Source organism: Ranitomeya variabilis, chromosome 6 (genome assembly GCF_051348905.1).
Source record: "Ranitomeya variabilis isolate aRanVar5 chromosome 6, aRanVar5.hap1, whole genome shotgun sequence".
In the NCBI taxonomy this organism is placed as follows: domain Eukaryota; kingdom Metazoa; phylum Chordata; class Amphibia; order Anura; family Dendrobatidae; genus Ranitomeya; species Ranitomeya variabilis.
Genome location: NC_135237.1, coordinates 78,278,771 through 78,297,413, shown reverse-complemented (window position 1 = coordinate 78,297,413; position 18,643 = coordinate 78,278,771). Strand labels below are relative to the sequence as shown.

The following is an 18,643-nucleotide window of genomic DNA, read 5'->3' as shown; positions in this document are numbered from 1 at the left end:
TGTGGAATTAATGGTTCTATATAAGTGAGTAAAATAAATAAATAGTAAATAATTAGTATAACTATCTTACTTGCTCTATAGGCTGCAGTTAAGGAGAATATTGGGACAGTAGTGCTGGTGCCAGGAGTTATTGGTGCTTGCAAAGAGAGCAGCACCGCCTTTGCACTGGATTTCCAGTCCCTAGTTGCAGACTGGCCCTACATCCATCCCATCACATAAAGAGGACTTTTCACTGGATTTTTTATTTAAATCTTATCCATTGGCAGAGTACCTTCTCCATTGGCAGAGTACCTTCTCCATTGGCAGAGTACCTTCTCCATTGGCAGAGTACCTTCTCCATTGGCAGAGTACCTTCTCCATTGGCAGAGTACCTTCTCCATTGGCAGAGTACCCTCTCCATTGGCAGAGTACCATATCTATTGGCAGAGTGCCTTCTCCATTGGCAGAGTACCCTCTCCATTGGCAGAGTACCCTCTCCATTGGCAGAGTACCCTCTCCATTGGCAGAGTACCTTCTCCATTGGCAGAGCACCTTTTCCATTGGCAGAGTACTTTCTCCACTGGCAGAGTACCTTCATTGGCAGAGTACTTTCTCCATTGGCAGAGTGCCTTCTCCATTGGCAGAGTACTTTCTCCATTGGCAGAGTACCCTCTCCATTGGCAGAGTACCCTCTCCATTGGCAGAGTACCCTCTCCATTGGCAGAGTACCATATCCATTGGCAGAGCACCTTTATCCATTGGCAGAGTACTTTATCCATTGGCAGAGTACCTTCTTTATTGGCAGAGTACTTTCTCCATTGGCAGAGTGCCTTCTCCATTGGCAGAGTGCCCTCTCCATTGGCAGAGTACCATATCCATTGGCAGAGTGCCTTCTCCATTGGCCGAGTACCCACTCCATTGGCAGAGTGCCCTCTCCATTGGCAGAGTGCCCTCTCCATTGGCAGAGTGCCCTCTCCATTGGCAGAGTGCCCTCTCCATTGGCAGAGTGCCATATCCATTGGCAGAGTGCCTTCTCCATTGGCACTGCACCTCTGATTCTGGAACAGGTTTTCTTTTATGCCCCTGTATTCCCAAGTTATACCCCTAGTAATAAATGTGAATATTTTCCCTTCAACCAATTAGGCATACACCACAGAACTTCTCTGGGGGTGCAGCCATGTTTTTGATTTGATCAATGTCAATTGAGAAAAAGCAAACCCCCACAGTGAACGGAGAGGCACAGAAGAAAAAGAAAAACTTCCAGAATGAGGCTGGTTTCACACTAGCGTTCGGCAGAGCTGCTGATGGCAGTCTTCTTCCTCCGTTAAGCCCCGCCCACTGCCGCGCCTCTTCCTTCAGCTCCGCCTACGTCTGCATGCGTCCTGCGTACCTATCTTTAACATTGGGTATGTAGGCCATGCGACTGTATGCGGATGCGTCGTTTTGAGTGCTGAACTACGTCGAACGCAACATGTTTCATTTTGTTGCAGTCTGCGCAGCGTCAAAACGACGCATGCGGAGGCATCCACATACATCCGCATGGCCGGCGTACCCAATGTTAAAGATAGGTACGCAGGACGCATGCAGGCGTAGGCGGAGCCGAAGGAAGAGGCGTGGCAGTGGGTGGGGCTTAACGGAGGAAGAAGGCTGCTGTCCGCAGCACTGCCGAATGCTAGTGTGAAACTAGCCTAAGTAGAGCAGCACAAATTGGAGAAAACGCTGAGTTTCAATTAAAAAATTCTGAGATCGATCCACATTAACTCCCATCATACTCTAGATATAACCTAACTGCAGAAGAAACTATGGACCGCACAGCCAAATATTATACATTGATCTACTGCGAGTATGAAAAATGTACAAAACTTAACTCAAGGTTCTTATTTCTCATTTTGATCACAATGTGTGAGCTCACTACCACGTCACAACGAACCTCTCAGCGGGTTCCTAACCTCCCAGGCGTAACTGAATGCCACAACTGTCACCGCAACACCACGCTAGCAAGGTGAGCTACCCCGTTCCCCCTCAGCACCCATGTACTAAGGCAAAGCCCTCCAAGGCTCTGGGTCATAGGAGCAGCACCACAGCAACAATGGCTGCCAAACTGCACCAACATAAAGTGCTGAGCCCTAAAAACAATATCACCTTTCATATGGTCGCAGACAAAATAATTAGGCAAGACCCTTTTTATAGTCTCGGGCTAATGTACCCCCTCCTGCCTAACTGGGCGGAGTGCTGGTACCAAGAAAAACAAGTAAAGGGGACAGACCATGCAATATAAGAAAACTGAAGAGAAAGACATGGGCTTCACATACAAATATTATACATCTATTATCATGCTGTGCGCAATTGAAAGAGATGTGAGCTGTGGAAATTACCGAAACGCAGTCTTCCCATTCTTCTCTTTTATCATCCAAAGTTGAATTGTCCTGGGGCCACAGATACAAATATTAGTTGCTTTGCGAAACCTTAATGGGTGGTGAAGTTTGTACAATATATAATTATCCCCACATATGTGTATGCTTTACATGCTAATTATAGGAGCCCTCTGGGACCGTGACCAATTAGTTGTAAGCCTTTGACAATCAATTTGCAAGATATTATTGAAAACACCACAGATACAAGAATAAAGTGAGCAGCTCGGACTGTCTTAAAATCTATCCGTGATGACCTATTTATGGCCTATTTGGGGGGCATATGAATGTCATTCAGGGTGTTGCCTCCTCTATCTGATTGTGGAAGGCCTGACAAATTATACTACACATCCTCCTTAAAAAAAAAAATGGGTTGTCTATTTAGGAGAAGTTTTCTATATCTATGCAGGTGAAACAAGACTTGGCAGCTACAAAAATATACTACACAAACATGGAGCTATTTAGATAAAATAGATAGATAGCCTGTAAAGACCACACGGCCACCTCAACACCATCGGAGCTACTGCAACCCCCGACCTACTGTCTCCTTCCCCATAATCCTGTAGAATGTAAGCCCGCAAGGGCAGGGTCCTCTTCCCTCTGTACCAGTTTGTTAGTTTTGTTTACTGTAAGTGATATTTGTATTTGATGTAACCCCTTCTCATGTAAAGCACCATGGAATTAATGGTGCTATATAAATAAATAATAATAATAATAATAATAATAATAATAATAAAATGGAGTAATTGCAGAAATTCCTATTACGTTAATGTCAGTTTTGCTCTGTTTTTATGTTGCTACCGAGTAGGGTGCTTGTCTTTAATGGTCACGGAACCTAACGTTGAACAGATCACACTTGGTAGTAGAACATGCTTGGTGGCTACAGGCAACACTTGGAGGTTGCAAATCAAATCTAATGGAATGTAAGGTCATTAGAGGTTCTTTACTGAGGTTGAAGGACTATGCGATACTCCTCAAGTCGTTTGTGAGTCAGTTTGCTTCCAAAAAGTTTGCTTTCACAGGCTTTACAATGATGCTGTAGTTCTCCATGGTTCCCTCCACCATAGCCTCCTCCACTTGGGATTTTCTTGCAGGGTTGCACCAGCCGTTTGTTTAGATCTCCCTAGTGTCTTCTTGTGAACAGCACTGCCTCTCAAGGAATTCACTCCCAACCTCCTATGGATGCAAGCGTGTAAACATGCACAGCACCAATACTATACACCCAGAGTTGGACTGGCGCACCTTGGGCCCAACAGAAAAAATCATTCTTGGGGTCTGGTGTGTAGCTACATAGAAATAAATACAAGACCACCAATTGTGCGGTAACACATGCTAATATCAGGGTATAATATAAGATAGGACACTTAATATTATAGAATGAGCTTGTCCCCATATTTTGGTGCAAACTCAATGATAATGTCTCCTGATGTTTATTAACCACTAAAACAATGTTTTATAGCACCAGTGCAGTGGTGGGATTTTGTGACCTCTCATCCATACGCTGAGAAAATCCACAGAGTGTATTGACCGATGATGAGGATTTGACATGACGTGTCAATTTATGCTGTGGATATTTACAACCGATTTCATCCTTTGCAATATAAAGGGTCAAGTCAGTGGTAAAGGTGCATCATTGTGTAGCAGTAAGCGCAGCAATATCTGCACAGTATCTATGTGGATATTACTGCTGGTAATTTGCTGTGAGATTTCCACTGTAGAAATTAAGCAGGAAACTCATTGTGTGAATGTACCTACTGATAGTGGTGGGGGCCCTAAATCAGTCAAGTATTATGTTATTAGTGATATCGAAAAAGAGCGTTCCCTCACATCCACCATACACTTTTTACAGAAATCTCTCTCACCTACGAGGCCATAACTTTTTATGAAGGGTCTCATATTCTTAGTGGTGGGGGAAGAAAACCTTTAATCAGTCAGGGGTGATACAGGGGGCGAGGGCGCTCAGTCAGTCAGAGGTGATACAGGGAGAGGGGGCTCAGTAAGGGGTGATACAGGGAGAGGGAACTCAGTCAGTCAGGGGGCTCAGTCAGTCAGGGGTGATACAGGGAGAGGGGGCTCAGTCAGTCAGAGGTGATACAGGGAGAGGGGGCTCAGTAGGGGGTGATACAGGGAGAGGGGGCTCAGTCAGTCAGGGGGCTCAGTTAGTCAGGGGTGATACAGGGAGAGGGGGCTCAGTCAGTCAGGTGTGATACAGGGAGAGGGGACTCAGTCAGTCAGGGGTGATACAGGGAGAGGGGACTCAGTCAGTCAGGGGTGACACAGGGAGAGGTGGCTCAGTCAGGGGAGATACAGGGAGAGGGGGCGCAGTCAGTCAGGGGTGATACAGGGAGAGGGGCTCAGTCAGGGGTGATACAGGGAGAGGGGGCTCAGTCAGTCAGGGGTGATACAGGGAGAAGGGGCTCAGTAAGTCAGGGGTGATACAGGGAGAGGGGACTCAGTCAGTCAGGGGTGATACAGGGAGAGGGGGCGCAGTCAGTCAGGGGTGACACAGGGAGAGGTGGCTCAGTCAGGGGAGATACAGGGAGAGGGGGCGCAGTCAGTCAGGGGTGATACAGGGAGAGGGGCTCAGTCAGTCAGGGGTGATACAGGGAGAGAGGGCTCAGTCAGTCAGTGGTGATACAGAGAGAGGGGGCTCAGTCAGTTAGGGGTGATACAGGGAGAAGGGGGCACATTCAGTCAGGGGTGATACAAGGGGAGAGGGGCTCAGTCAGTCAGGGGTGTTACATGGAGAGGGGGCTCAGACAGTCAGGGGTGATACAGGGGGAGGGGGCTCAGACGGGTGATAGGAGAAATGAGGGAATGGGGCACTCATTCATGCCTAAGTGACTAAACTCCCCTCTATCACCCCTGTCTAATTCCCCCCACACACATTTAAAGTCACTTACTGTTAGGTTTTGCAGGGGGGGCCTCAGTTATATGTGATGCTCAGGAAGTCAGGTGCATATATCAAACTCACTTTTGTGCTGCGACACCGGGGAGCTGTCTGTCTCCCTCTTCTCCTTACACTCCTGTGATGGAGCGGGGGCAGAGGGCCGCAAACACTTTATAAATCACAGCACAGCTCTTTACTTGAGCTGTGCTGTACAGCGGGGGAGAAGAAGAAACAAACATGACTAGGCCTGATTGGTTGCATTGCAGCCAATCAGTGTTCATCATCACCAGCAGCACCGCATTCCCTGCTGGTTTAACGCAGGGAAGTGCGGTGACACAAAAAGACATCAGGACTAGTGATGAGCGACCATGCTCGGATAAGGTGTTATCTGAGAATGCTTGATTGCTAATAGTTTATTCAGCATGCTCTAATACTATGTTTGAGTCGCCGTGGCTGCATGTCTCACAGCAGCTCGACAGCTACAACACATGCAGATCCAGGTTTTAAATGCAGCAAGATCCTTTTAGGCTTTAGCCTTAGAGAGGTATTCACACTAGATAGGTTCCCAGCAAACCGGGAATCGCCTTGTTGGCTGCTGGGCACGCATAAATTGACCAAATTATGTGCTAAGTATCTCCATTTTTTCTTATTATCTAGAGCAGTAATGCTATTCATATTTCATATATTACATATTTACATGCTTTAGCACAACCGAGTGCAACTTTGTTTGTTATGTATAGAGATGGCTACTCCTAGTTTGCACCTGTATACACCAGTTTTTGTTTATTTGTATTCGCTCTCTGACTGAGCACTCCACCACCAGCCTGTGGCGGTTTAAGGCTAAGTGCACACTGGGCGTTTTTGCTGTGGGTTTTTTTTACACTAATTTTCAGCTGCGTTTTACAGTACCAGCAAAGCCTATGAGACTTCAGAAATCTCATACACATACATTGTTTTTGCTTTTCATCAGTATTTTGTGCTTTACATGTTTTTTTGGACATAGAGCATGTCATTTCTTTCAGCATTTTTTCAGAGTTTTTCACCCACTGACTTGAATGGGTAGTGAAAAGAACACTGAAAAAACGCACTAAAAACGCAGGTATCATGTTTTGCAGAGTTTTCTTTTGTGGCAAAACCTGATTCTATGGAATAGAACTTTTTTTCAACACTAAACTTTATCTGCATGCACGAGACAAATCTAGCATGCTGCAAAAAAACGCATCAAAAAGGTCATGAAAATGCAAGAAAAACCAAGGAAAACATGCTTTTTTCCTGACAAGAGGTCAGGTTTTGCTACAGAGAAAAAAAAGTGTACGTTCCTAACCCCTGTCTTTCCCTAAGAACGGCCCTGGCTAGTGCGTGGGCCAGCAGGAACGCTAGTCCTGATTTATAATACAGACACAAAGAGGGACAGACAAAGGTAAAGAAAACAACAATCACTCTCAGGGCACCCAGACTAAGGATTGGTATATAATGGGAGAGGAAGGGTGAGGCAAACCGAAAAAGGGAGATCAGGAGAAGGAGAACACCAAACAAACTTCTAAAAGGTAATCTCCAGAGACAGCTCCTAAGCCGCTTCTCTTTTCAAGGCTCACAGCTGCCAAACCAACTCCAAGATATAGAAAGCTATCACTGGCAACTACTCAAGCTAAGAGGTGAGTATTTGTACAGAGTACAGAGGGAAGTGGAAAACTCAGAACAGCTGAGGTAACTCAGGATGGGGAGCTCTAACATACCCAAAGAACTGTTTTACCTTTGCAACATCAGAGCAAGGGAAATCTGCAAAGCTAACTGGAAGGCAAAGCAGATCCAACCAGTACAGGTGTACGTCTAGCCAGACGCTGGGATCTTCTGACCCTTCTGTCGCGGTATCCCCACCATAAATACGTCACGCAGGGTCCTAACATAATGCAGTTGTAGGGATGTGGACTGTCTACCCTGATCCTGCCCTGAAAAAAACAATAGCACTGTGTGAAAAGTGTCATGCGGTGTTCCATGTAATAGTGATGTGCGTCTTATATAATGTGTTGCGGTAATGTACAGAATATGGGTCATGTAAAGTGTTAATGTGTAATGTGAGTAATGTACAGCGCAGAGTAAGCATTGGATTAGTTTTGATATGGCATATGTGCGGTTTATACAGTAAGTGGTTTAGCAACAGTATAGGACATAGGATGAGAACAATAGATTTAGTCTATAGGATAGTAAATAGTTAATGATAGAACTAGCCCAGTGGGTGGGAAATAGTGTTGATAAAAAGGGGGCACTTCCTGTTAGTGGGTGGTTAGAGAAATGCAGTTACAAGGTGAAGATCAGGTGCAGTGGGCTGCTAGGGCCCGCATGGGCCAATTATTTAAGGCAGTGGGAGACCGTACTGATATCAATGATGGACATTTTGGTAACGGCTGGAACCTAGGGCTCGGCACAGGTACAAAGGAGGGGGCCTGGTGTTCCGACATCTTGAGGTCGGTGAGCGTGGAATTGCGTGGGGGAGGTGGCCAGTCCCAGGTACACTGCTGAAGTGGACAGGAGATCCCTGGGGCTAATGGAGTCAGTGGGTTTAGTGGTAGTCGGACAGCACTCTGCCGCACTTTACACACTCACAGGACATTGTGCTGCTGCACCCAAAGCCCTGGAGCTGGGCATCATCAGGATCCTGTGTATTGCAGTGCCTAAAGGTGAAGAGAACACTGAAATCCAATAGGTAAGTGTCTGTGTCAGGCACTATTGAGTCACAGTTGGTTATTGCTGCCATGACAGTAAATTTAATTACCTCTTCTTCTGGATCTAACAATGGTTTAAAATTATGAAATATAATATAAATTGTTATTAGTAAAAAATAGTAAAAGGGTACATATAGATTCCCCACATAGATTCCCTTCCACCAATTGACCCGTATAATGTTATAGGGGCTAGCACTTACCATTATGACATTATATTCTAGCGTGATGTCACAATTCTGAGCAGGGTTCTGCCAAGCACAACTGAGGATAACGTGTCAGCAGTGTCAAGATGGCAGGTTGGTAATATAATGCAGATTTTTTTATATCGACTGTATATATTCATAGATAGACATATGTACATACAGTAGACAAAAAACTCTGCACAACCCTCTAAAAATATCAGGGTTTTTGTAGTGTAAAACATCCTACCAAGAAGAATCATTTTAGAGCTTTTCCCACCTTTATGACATCCACCATTGTACAATTCAACTTGAAAAATAAACAGATTTTGTTTTTATTGGAAAAGAGCAATAAAGAACTAAAATAATGTGGTTGCATAAATATGCAAAATAAAATAATACTTTGTTGAAGTATTCTTTACATTTATGACAGTATTCATTCTTTTTGGGTAGGAACATATAGAATTGGCAATCGTTGCCCACTCTTCCTTGCAGTAGCTCCAAATCTTTCAGATTGTGAAGGCATCTCCTGTGTACAGAGCCTTCTTCAAATCAACGCACGGATTTTCAGTTAAGGCTCATTTCCACATGCGAGAAACACGTCCGTATCTCGCATGTGGAAACCAAGCTCTGGCGCCGGCACTTTGGAGCGGAGCTGTGCAGCTCCATGTGTTCCTATGCGGCCGCACGCTCCGCTCCGGAGTGCCGGCTCCACAGCTTGGTTTCCACATGCGAGATACGGACGTGTGCCTCGCATGTGGAAATGAGCCCTTAGAATCAGATCTGGGCTTCGGTTGGGTACTTCTCAAACCTTGATCTTCTTCTGGTGGCATAATCACTTTTGTTGATTTGGAGGTATGCTTAGGGTCCTTATCATGGTGAAAGTCCTCTTCATTTTTAGTTGTTTTTTTTTAGCAGAGACTTGAAGGTTTGATTGCAAAACTGACTGATATATTGGAACTGTTCATAATTTTTTTCCATCTTAACCTCAAATCCAGCTTCCAAAAAACAGCTCAAAGGCATACAGTTGCTACCACCATGCTTCTCTGTGGGTATGGTGTTCTTTTGGTGATGTGCAGCATTGAGTTAAACCATTGTCTCATCAGACCATAAACTGTTTTACCACATGCTTTTGGCAGACTTGATATAGGTTTTGGCAAAGAGTAGCCGAGCTTACCCCTACAGGCCAGTCATACACTGACGAGCAAAAGGGTAACAATGTTTTTAGCTTTTGTCTTTTAGGCTCCATATCTCACCATTCACTACTGCTTCGAACATGTGACTAACATAATTTTATATTTAAGAGAAATTAGTCTGCACTCAGCTATATATAAAGAAGGTGCTGGTGTAACGGATAAAAAGTCCTCAATAACAGTAATAAGGAAATACACCGCACTCACGGATGGAATATATTGCAAATAGATCATATGACAATTTATTCGTGTACATACACATCAAAGACAATAATGCAAGTAGTGGAAAAAATGGGGAAAAAATACAAAACACGTAAATCATAACAAATCATACATAGCTTTTAAGATAGCAGCAATATGTACACAAAAGGCATAGAGCCCATAAAGGTAGCCCCAAGGAAAAAAAATCAGTTAAAGGTAAGGACATATACCAGTATCAAAAAGGAGATATATCACCAATAATAATAAAAATTTTCCACAGCGAAGTATGATTAAGAACCCGGTTGGGTTCGAAACGTCATTTATATACGCTTTCTGCTGCATATACTTGCATTATTGTCTTTGATGTGTATGTACACGAATAAATTGTCATATGATCTATTTGCAATATATTCCATCCGTGAGTGCGGTGTATTTCCTTATTACTAACATAATTTTATAGACAATCATCTTGGCTATGTCATGCACAAATTTAACTTACAACTATTTAGCATATGACTAGTTATGCAGATTCTTGTCATATCACTGCATTGTTACTGTTTTGCTCCTAGAAATCTAAATTAAAATTTTTATTAATTTGTCAGTATTTTGCAAATCCATATTTGGTTTCCAGCATGTTTTGACAGAAATCTGATACCAGGTTTTTTCTACACGTTCCCAAAGTTAGTGCATACTGGTCGACTCACTCGAGTATGTATACCGTTTTTTCTTCAATTCTACCCGCGTGTTCGGTTCGGTTGAGGTCTGGGGACTGTGGGGGCCAATCCAGCACATCTACTTCATTGTCATTGAATAATTTCTTCGCCAATCTCGGGGCATGCGGGTTGTCGGCCTGCTGGAACACTATTTTGTCCATTTCATACCCATAGTACTTGAGTGTATAAAGTAACTCGTCTTACAGGATACTTACATATAGCTCAGCATTGAGACCACCATCGATCCTGGTCAAGTATCCGATGCCTTTGGCTGTAAAACAACCCCATATCATCAGGCTTCCTCCAGCAAACTTGACTGTTCCTTCAGTTCTTCATCTGTTATCCCCTTTTTCCCTTGTTTCTTCCAGACTCGTATACACCCATCAGGGCCTAGTTTATTGACTTTCATCTCATCGCTCCAACTCACCCGTTTTCAATCTTCTACTGTCCACTTTTCATACTTGCTCGCAAACTTGAGAGGACGCTTCTTATAATGATATTGAAGTTGAGGCTTCTTCACCTATTTTTGAGCCACCATTCTAGACTTGTGTAACGTACATCGCAGGTTTCTTGCATGGATGTCTGTGATCTTACTATCACGAAGCATACGAGCCACCTCCACTGCCTTGTTTGTCGCGCCAGAACTGATAGACCTTGTGATGAACCAATTTGTTGACTCCGATATTTTGCCTGGACGTCCATCTCTTGGCTTTTGAATCGATGGACGGACTTCAGTTCACATTCTTCTAACTGTCATGGCACTCACATGATGCAGTTTGGCAATTTACTTGGCCGAGAGACCGCTATTGATGAGCTGAATGATGCTGTTTCTCGTTTCTTGGGAAATCTTCTTCATGTCTGCTCCTTAATTTGAACCAGTGACCTTTCTCTTGAGGATCAACCTAATAACACACTGACCTATTATGGAATGTGAGAAGAGATTGTATTTTGTAGTTTACAGGAAGAAAAAGATTTTTCCAACTCCAGGAGCAAAACAATAACAATGCAGTACTTGACAAGAATCTGCATAATTAATCATATGCTAAATAGTTGCAAGTCAAATATATGCACGAGATAGCCAAGGTGATTGTCTATAAAATCATGTTCGAAGCAGTAGTGGATGATGAGATCTAGAGCTTGAAAGTCAAAAGTTCAAAACATTGTTATCCTTTTGCTCATCACTGTATGAAGAATGCTGGAGATTGTGGTCACATGCAGCACACAATCAGACCTTGCCAGAAATTCCTAAAGCTCTTTTAATGTTGCTGCAGGTCTCTTGGAAGCCTCACAGACCAATTTTTTTTCATGACTTTTCATCAATTTTTGAGAGATGTCCAATTTATTGTGCCAAATTTAAGCCACTTCTTGATGACCATCTTCATAATGTTCCATGGTATATCTAATGCCTTGGAAATTTGTTTGTACCCTTCTCATGACTGATAACTTTCAGCAATAAGATCTATTTGCTGTGTTGTAAGCTGTTTATCGACCATGACTTATGTCTTATGCTGTAAAATGCGACTGAGAAAATGTCAGGAGAATCCTGCTATAAAAAGCTACACTTATATGATTTCCAGAATTCCACGACTTTTCCTTTTTGGTATCAGAATTTCATTGTTAAGGAGTGTATATATAAGAATTAACTATTATCAGGGGATTTGTTAACTGTCTGTATCAATATTATATATTACCAATCTTTTTTATTTAGGACCAACGGCGGTCTGCCTGTTTCTTGGGATGGTTTTTGCAAGTGTATTAGGCATTTGCTTCTATCGCCATTGCAGGTAAGTTAATAGAATTTGCTCAAAATACTATATTATATTACCTAGTGGGAACCATCCTTGAGTGGTCTCTGAATGGTGTTAGATATGCATTTGTCCATGCTGTTGTAACTGTATAAAAGCAAATAATTTCTGATATAACATTTTGATGTCTATTTAGCAAGAAAAAGCAGTTTGATAAGGAAGAAACGCTTGAAAAAGTCATTATTCATACTGCAGGTAAAAAGCCTTGTTATCATTGTACATTATCTACTCAAAAGAGAACACACTTATTGAGCGCTGGAGAAATACTGTGTATGATCAGTAACCAAGATCAATAATGGAATGATTCCAGTTAGGGCAGAGACAGACTGCCATATTTCTCGTGTGAGAATCGCATCGCACTGCACGGACTGGCCGGCACCTCTCCTGACCTGACCAAGACAGTATGATGGATTACTATGCAGCTGTCAAGCTCAGGTCAGGAGAGCCGACAGCCAGAGCGAGGTTTACAATGCAATTCTCGCACGAGAAATACGGCAGTCTGTCTCTGCCAGAGGTGGATTAAGGGTAGCCAGGGCCCCGGGCTGTTCAGACACTGTGGGCCCCCCCGGTCATGTGACGGGGTCATGTGACGGGGGTCATGTGATACCTGAACCAGATTATTCCAGAAAAAGGGCCGGGCCCTACTCTACTGTAACCTATTAAATATTTGTTAAAATATGCAATACAATTTAGGTATATTTTGATTTATTTTTCAATTTTTAAAATGACCAATATCACATACAAGGAACAAATACCACCGCACCATGACCAGACCACAAATTACAACCACAGTGATCGAATAATATCACATACAAGGAACAAATACCACCGCACCATGTCAAGACCACATATTACCACCACTTGGTGACCAAATAGCACATACAAGGGACAAATACCGCAACACCATTTCCAGACCACATATTACCACCACATAGTGACTGAATACTACAATACTGATCAGTAATACAAAAAAACAACACAATACTATCACCATAAGTGCCAGTATTCACAGGAGATCTGTACTTAGTATGCAGTGTCTGTGTAGAGGTAATACAGAGATCACTGGTGGTATTATACACAGGAGCTCTGTATATGTATAGGTAATACAGTGATCACTGGTGACATTGTACACAGGACCTCTGTATATAGTATACAATGTATAGTGTCAGTGTATAGGTAACACTGACTCACCAGTGACGTCTCTAGGTGAATTCCTTCATCTTTCATCCAGCACAGACCGCCATCATTTCTTCCAGCCAGGACTCGTTTCTGCAGGAAATAACACAGTTATCTCGAGCTCCGCTTGCAGAACACATTACTTAATTTTTCACAACTTCTACATTACACCACATGAAGAAAAAAAGGCGATATAGTGTCACTCTGCACAGTAACAGGACCGCCCCCCCATTTAAAACAGTATACTCAAAAAATAAAAATAAATACATCACTGCAGTTAATAATATCCCGTAATTAGCCCCTATGGTAATAATATTCCCAATCCTGGCCCCGTGTATCTCATTCCTGGCTCCTGCAATATGTTCTCGCTCCTGCACTCATGAGTATCCATTCTACCCCATATGATTTCCCCATCCTGCCCCATCTATCTCCATCCTGCCCCATGTCTTTCATTCTGCCCCTTGTCTCCAATCATGCCCCGTATCTACATTCTGCCCATGCCTCCAGTCCCGCCCCCAGTGTGTCCAACAATCTGCCCCAGTGTGTCCAGCAATCTGCCCCAGTGTGTCCAGCAATCTGCCCCAGTATGTCCAGCATATTGCCCCAGTGTGTCCAGCATTACCCCCAGACAGTGTGTTCAACAATCTGCCCCAGTTTGTCCAGCATATTGCCCCAGAGTGTCCAGCATTGCCCCCAGACAGTGTGTCCAGCAATCTGCCCAGCAATCTGCCCCAGTGTGTCCAGCATATTACCCCCAGTGTGTCCAGCATATTACCCCCAGGTTGTCCAGCACATTACCCCCAGTGTGTCCAGCAATCTGCCAGAGTGTCCAGCATTGCCCCCAGACAGTGTGTCCAGCAATCTAACCCAGTAAGTCCAGCATATTGCCCCAGAGTGTCCAGCATTGCCCCCAGACAGTGTGTCCAGCAATCTGCCCCAGTGTGTCCAGCAATCTGCCCCAGTGTGTCCAGCATATTACCACCAGTGTGTCCAGCAATCTACCCCAGTATGTCCAGCATTGCCCCCAGTGTGTCCAGCAATCTGCCCCAGTATGTCCAATTGTCCAGCATTGCCCCCAGTGTGTCCAGCAATCTGCCCCAGTGTGTCCAGCATTGCCCCAGTGTGTCCAGCAATCATCTGCCCCAGTGTGTCCTCCAGCATTGCCCCCAGTGTGTCCAGCAATCTGCCCCAGTGTCTCCAGCATAGCCCCAGTGTCTCCCGCAATCATCTGCCCCAGTGTGTCCTCCAGCATTGCCCCCAGTGTGTCCAGCAATCTGCCCAAGTGTCTCCAGCTCCAGCATTGCCCCAGTGTGTCCAGCAATCATCTGCCCCAGTGTGTCCAGCAATCAGCCCCAGTGTCTCTCCAGCATTGCCCCAGTGCCTCCAGCATTGCCCCAGTGTCTTCAGCAATCATCTGCCCCAGTGTGTCTTCCAGCATTGCCCCCAGTGTGTCCAGCATTGCCCCAGTGTGTCCAGCAATCATCTGCCCCAGTGTGTCCTCCAGCATTGCCCCCAGTGTGTCCAGCAATCTGCCCCAGTGTCTCCAGCATTGCCCCAGTGTCTCCCGCAATCATCTGCTCCAGTGTGTCCTCCAGCATTGCCCCCAGTGTGTCCAGCAATCTGCCCAAGTGTCTCCAGCATTGCCCCAGTGTGTCCAGCAATCATCTGCCCCAGTGTGTCCAGCAATCTGCCCCAGTGTCTCTCCAGCATTGCCCCAGTGTCTCCAGCATTGCCCCAGTGTCTCCAGCAATCATCTGCCCCAGTGTGTCCTCCAGCATTGCCCCCAGTGTGTCCAGCAATCTGCCCCAGTGTCTCTCCAGCATTGCCCCAGTGTCTCCAGCATTGCCCCAGTGTCTCCAGCATTGCCCCAGTGTCTCCAGCAATCATCTTCCCCAGTGTGTCCTCCAGCATTGCCCCCAGTGTGTCCAGCAATCTGCCCCAGTATCTCCAGCATTGCCCCAGTGTCTCCAGCATTGCCCCAGTGTCTCCAGCTATCATCTGCCTCAGTGTGTCCTCCGTCTCCAGCATATTGCCCCCAGTCAGACAGTGTCACTGACTGTCCAGCATTCTGGCCCGCCCGGATTGCCGTTAGGTTATCAAAAAAAAAGAAAGAAAAAAACAAACCGAGTTCTCCTCACCTGACAAGCGCTTCAGGCGGCGAGCTCCCTCCAGCAGCGCGCACTCGCAGGCGACTGACAATGACGTCAGACGCCGGCGACGTGTGCGCTGCTGCGCCTGTGGCCGACTTCAGCTGCCAGCCTCCAATTGGCTGGCGGCTGTTATTAACTATTGACGTGCGGGCGCGCGCCCACACGTCAATAGGAAACCGCCGTAGCGCCGGTAGGGGCCCGGTGAGATGAGACGGGGCCCGATGCGGGCCCCCTCTCTCTGCCCACCGGGCCCATAAATGATACGCCAGTCTGACGGGCACTAATGCCCTGATGGCGGCGGCCAGCGGGCAATCTGTGCGGTAGCCCAGGGCCCCCCCACACCACTGGGCCCCGGGCTACCGCCCAGATTGACCCTCTTATAATCCGCCCCTGGTCTCTGCCCTTATAGTGAGTCTTCTCTACACATCATACTCAAGTCTCACAGACATGTCAGGGAAGAGAAGGACCGGGCACATGGAATTTCAACAGCCAATCCTTTTGTTCTCACAGGGGATAAGTCGCTGCCAGACAAGTCTGTCAGCAGCTTTCTCCTCGCTCCACATTGAAAACACATGAATGCTCTGCTGAGATCAGGAGGGATAGCCGGTCAGCAGAACTAACATTCATGTTGATATGTGTAACGCCAGCTTTAGTGGCAGAGAAACAGGCCTCTAGTTCTTGTCTTTATATCTCACTACTCCAGGACACAAGGGCCTGGTGCTCGGCCTAGTCTGTGCTCAGTACATTCACCTTTACTCATTGAATATCTTCTAGTCATTTATATTGCCATCCTGTAGAAGAATATTCATGTGGCTTCTTCCTATCCATAATATTCAAGAAGTAAGGATTCATGTACACCTCAGTTTTTCACGTACGAGTGCTAGCTGTTTCTTTCATGGATAGCACTCGTACCTATGACAGTCTACGTGGCTGTTCACGTCACATTTTTTCTTCGGACAGATGGGCCCATACAAAATCACGTAGACATGTCCAATATTGATCCAAGTGTTGAACCAAACTCGGTAATAAAAGTCTATGGGTCCCTGAAAAATGGGACAGCATTTGGATGCCATCCACGTACTGTCCATTTTTCACTAACTGATAGGAAAAGGTGAACTTTTCCCCCATTAGTGAAAAAAAAAACAAATGAAACTCTTACAACCCTCTGGTGAAACTCTGACGAAACTCGGTCCAGTCGCTCCGCACGTTAAAAACACTGATGTATGAATGAGGCCTGAGATTGAACATTATAGGACATAAATTAGGATGCTTTTCAATAATGATTTTTTCAACGTTACAGAAAGATGTGGAAAAAATGACTTTCAGGAGATCTATATATAACAGCTAGCATCATCTAATGAATGAATGGAGAAAAGAACACTGAGGAAGAGACTTCATAAACACATCTGGAAAAAAAGGGGCTGCAATAAAATGTATAATAATTGGTGCCGTGTCGTTACTGGGTACATTGGGCCCACCAGAGGTATTAATACAAGGGTCCGTGCAAAATCACTGCGTGATCAGTTTAATGGCACTGCGCTCAGATGTGTCTGTCCATCCCATAATGTTTGAATAGAGTCGTGGTGGCAGCGCAGACGGACGGGAGACTCAGGAGGACGTTACTGTTCGGTCATAAGAGGAGTTTACACTGACTCGATGATTTTGGAGAAACAATCATCTCCTCCTGTGATATAATCTAAGCTAACGACATACAACTCTACTGTGGCAAACATAGCAGACAATACGTACAAACAGTACAAAAGTGCAACACTCACAGAGTCCATATATTATCCTACAAAAGCAATGGCGTGATCTGCCCCTAAGCAATATAGTGAGATAAGAAGCGGATCCATGGACCATAAATAACGTAGATACCAGATGATACAGATATCAGACATACAGGGGCTTCTCGCTACATTGGAATATCATCAAAAAGTTAATTTATTTCAGTTCTTCAATGCAAAAAGTGAAGCTCATACATTATATAGAGTCATTACAAACAGAGCGATCTAGTTCAAGTGTTTATTTCTGTTAATGTTGATGATTATGGCTTACAGCCAATAAAAACCCAAACTGTCCTCATCACAAGCTGCGGGCAGGGAGAGGGCCCCAAGCCGTCAGTGACTGCCCCTGCACTGGAAGGATTATGCCCCTGAGATCAGATAACAGGAATTTTCCAATAAGTTTACATTCCTCTGTGACTGACTCCACAGAGCAGAGGATGCAGGTAAAGCTGCACAGCCAGGGACAGGAGCGGCAGTCAGCCTCACTAGAGCTGCCACACGCAAGATGGCGGCCGGGACTGGACGTCGGCGCGTAGTGACGTCATGCGGCCCTGGGCACGGCAGGCCGGGCAGAGGAAAGGCAAAGTTTGGCAATGTGTGGAGTGCAGAAGAAGAAGTGAGAGTGTGACACCGGGGAGGGGGCGAGCACCGAACGGCGACCTCCGGTAATCACCGTCACCAGCTCTTCTCCAGACACGTCCTGGATCTTACCCCTCTGCATACACAGACATTGAGAGCTGCTGAGGCCGGTAATCAGCTCGGAATAATCCCCCTCTACGGAGGCGACAGTCATGACTGAGCCGGACCTCAGCGCCCTGCCATGGTCCATCAACCGGGACGACTATGAGCTGAAGGAGGTGATCGGTGAGTGGCGGCTCCGGCGTGTGCAGGGCGGTGTGCACAGGGGCGGCATGGCCTGCTCATCCAGCTGCCCCGACCCTGACACCCCACCATTCCCACTGTCATCGGCGATCGGCAGCAGCCTGCATCTGTCACACTGACCAGCGATCATGGAGCTGCCAGATGTAGTCCTGGCACAGCAGAGCTGTCAGTGTGCGGGCTGTGCCCACCCGGGACAGGTGTATGTGGCCGCTGTGTGCTGGGGCCGCTGTCTGCTGGGGCCGCTGTGTGCTGGGGCCGCTGTGTGCTGGGGCCGCTGTGTGCTGGGGCCGCTGTGTGCTGGGGCCACAGTCTGCCGGTTACATCTACTGGGTCTATCTAGTGTCTGTTACCCGGTCATGTGTATATCTATCCTTTTCCATCCTCCCCTCACTCTATCTATCTATCTATCTATCTATCTATCTATCATCCATATCTATCCATCTATCATCCATATCTATTATCTATCCTATCATCTCTATCTATCATCTATCTATCTATTCCATATCTGTTATCTATCCTATCTCTCATCTCTACTGTATTTAGTTTCTCTAATGTCG

The 18,643-nt window shown here is 45.6% G+C and overlaps 1 protein-coding gene and 1 long non-coding RNA gene across 3 annotated transcripts in view; both read left to right on the top strand.

The window, feature by feature from the left end:
* Nucleotides 1-8,232: 8,232 nt before the first annotated feature.
* LOC143783458 (uncharacterized) lies at nucleotides 8,233-16,864 on the top strand. The gene is made up of 4 exons (XR_013217183.1): nucleotides 8,233-8,299; nucleotides 11,998-12,073; nucleotides 12,231-12,289; nucleotides 16,721-16,864. It is a non-coding gene; the product is annotated as an uncharacterized LOC143783458 (long non-coding RNA).
* A 765-nt stretch (nucleotides 16,865-17,629) lies between these two features.
* Nucleotides 17,630-18,643, top strand: part of OXSR1 (oxidative stress responsive kinase 1) — a 101,371-nt gene continuing 100,357 nt past the window's right edge. The window contains exon 1 of one of the 2 annotated variants that reach the window (XM_077268685.1): nucleotides 17,630-18,068. In XM_077268685.1, coding sequence (XP_077124800.1) covers nucleotides 17,996-18,068 — 73 coding nt within the window. In that variant the 5' untranslated portion in view covers nucleotides 17,630-17,995. The remainder of the gene's footprint in view (nucleotides 18,069-18,643) is intronic. The other variant, XM_077268686.1, reaches the window with a different exon arrangement.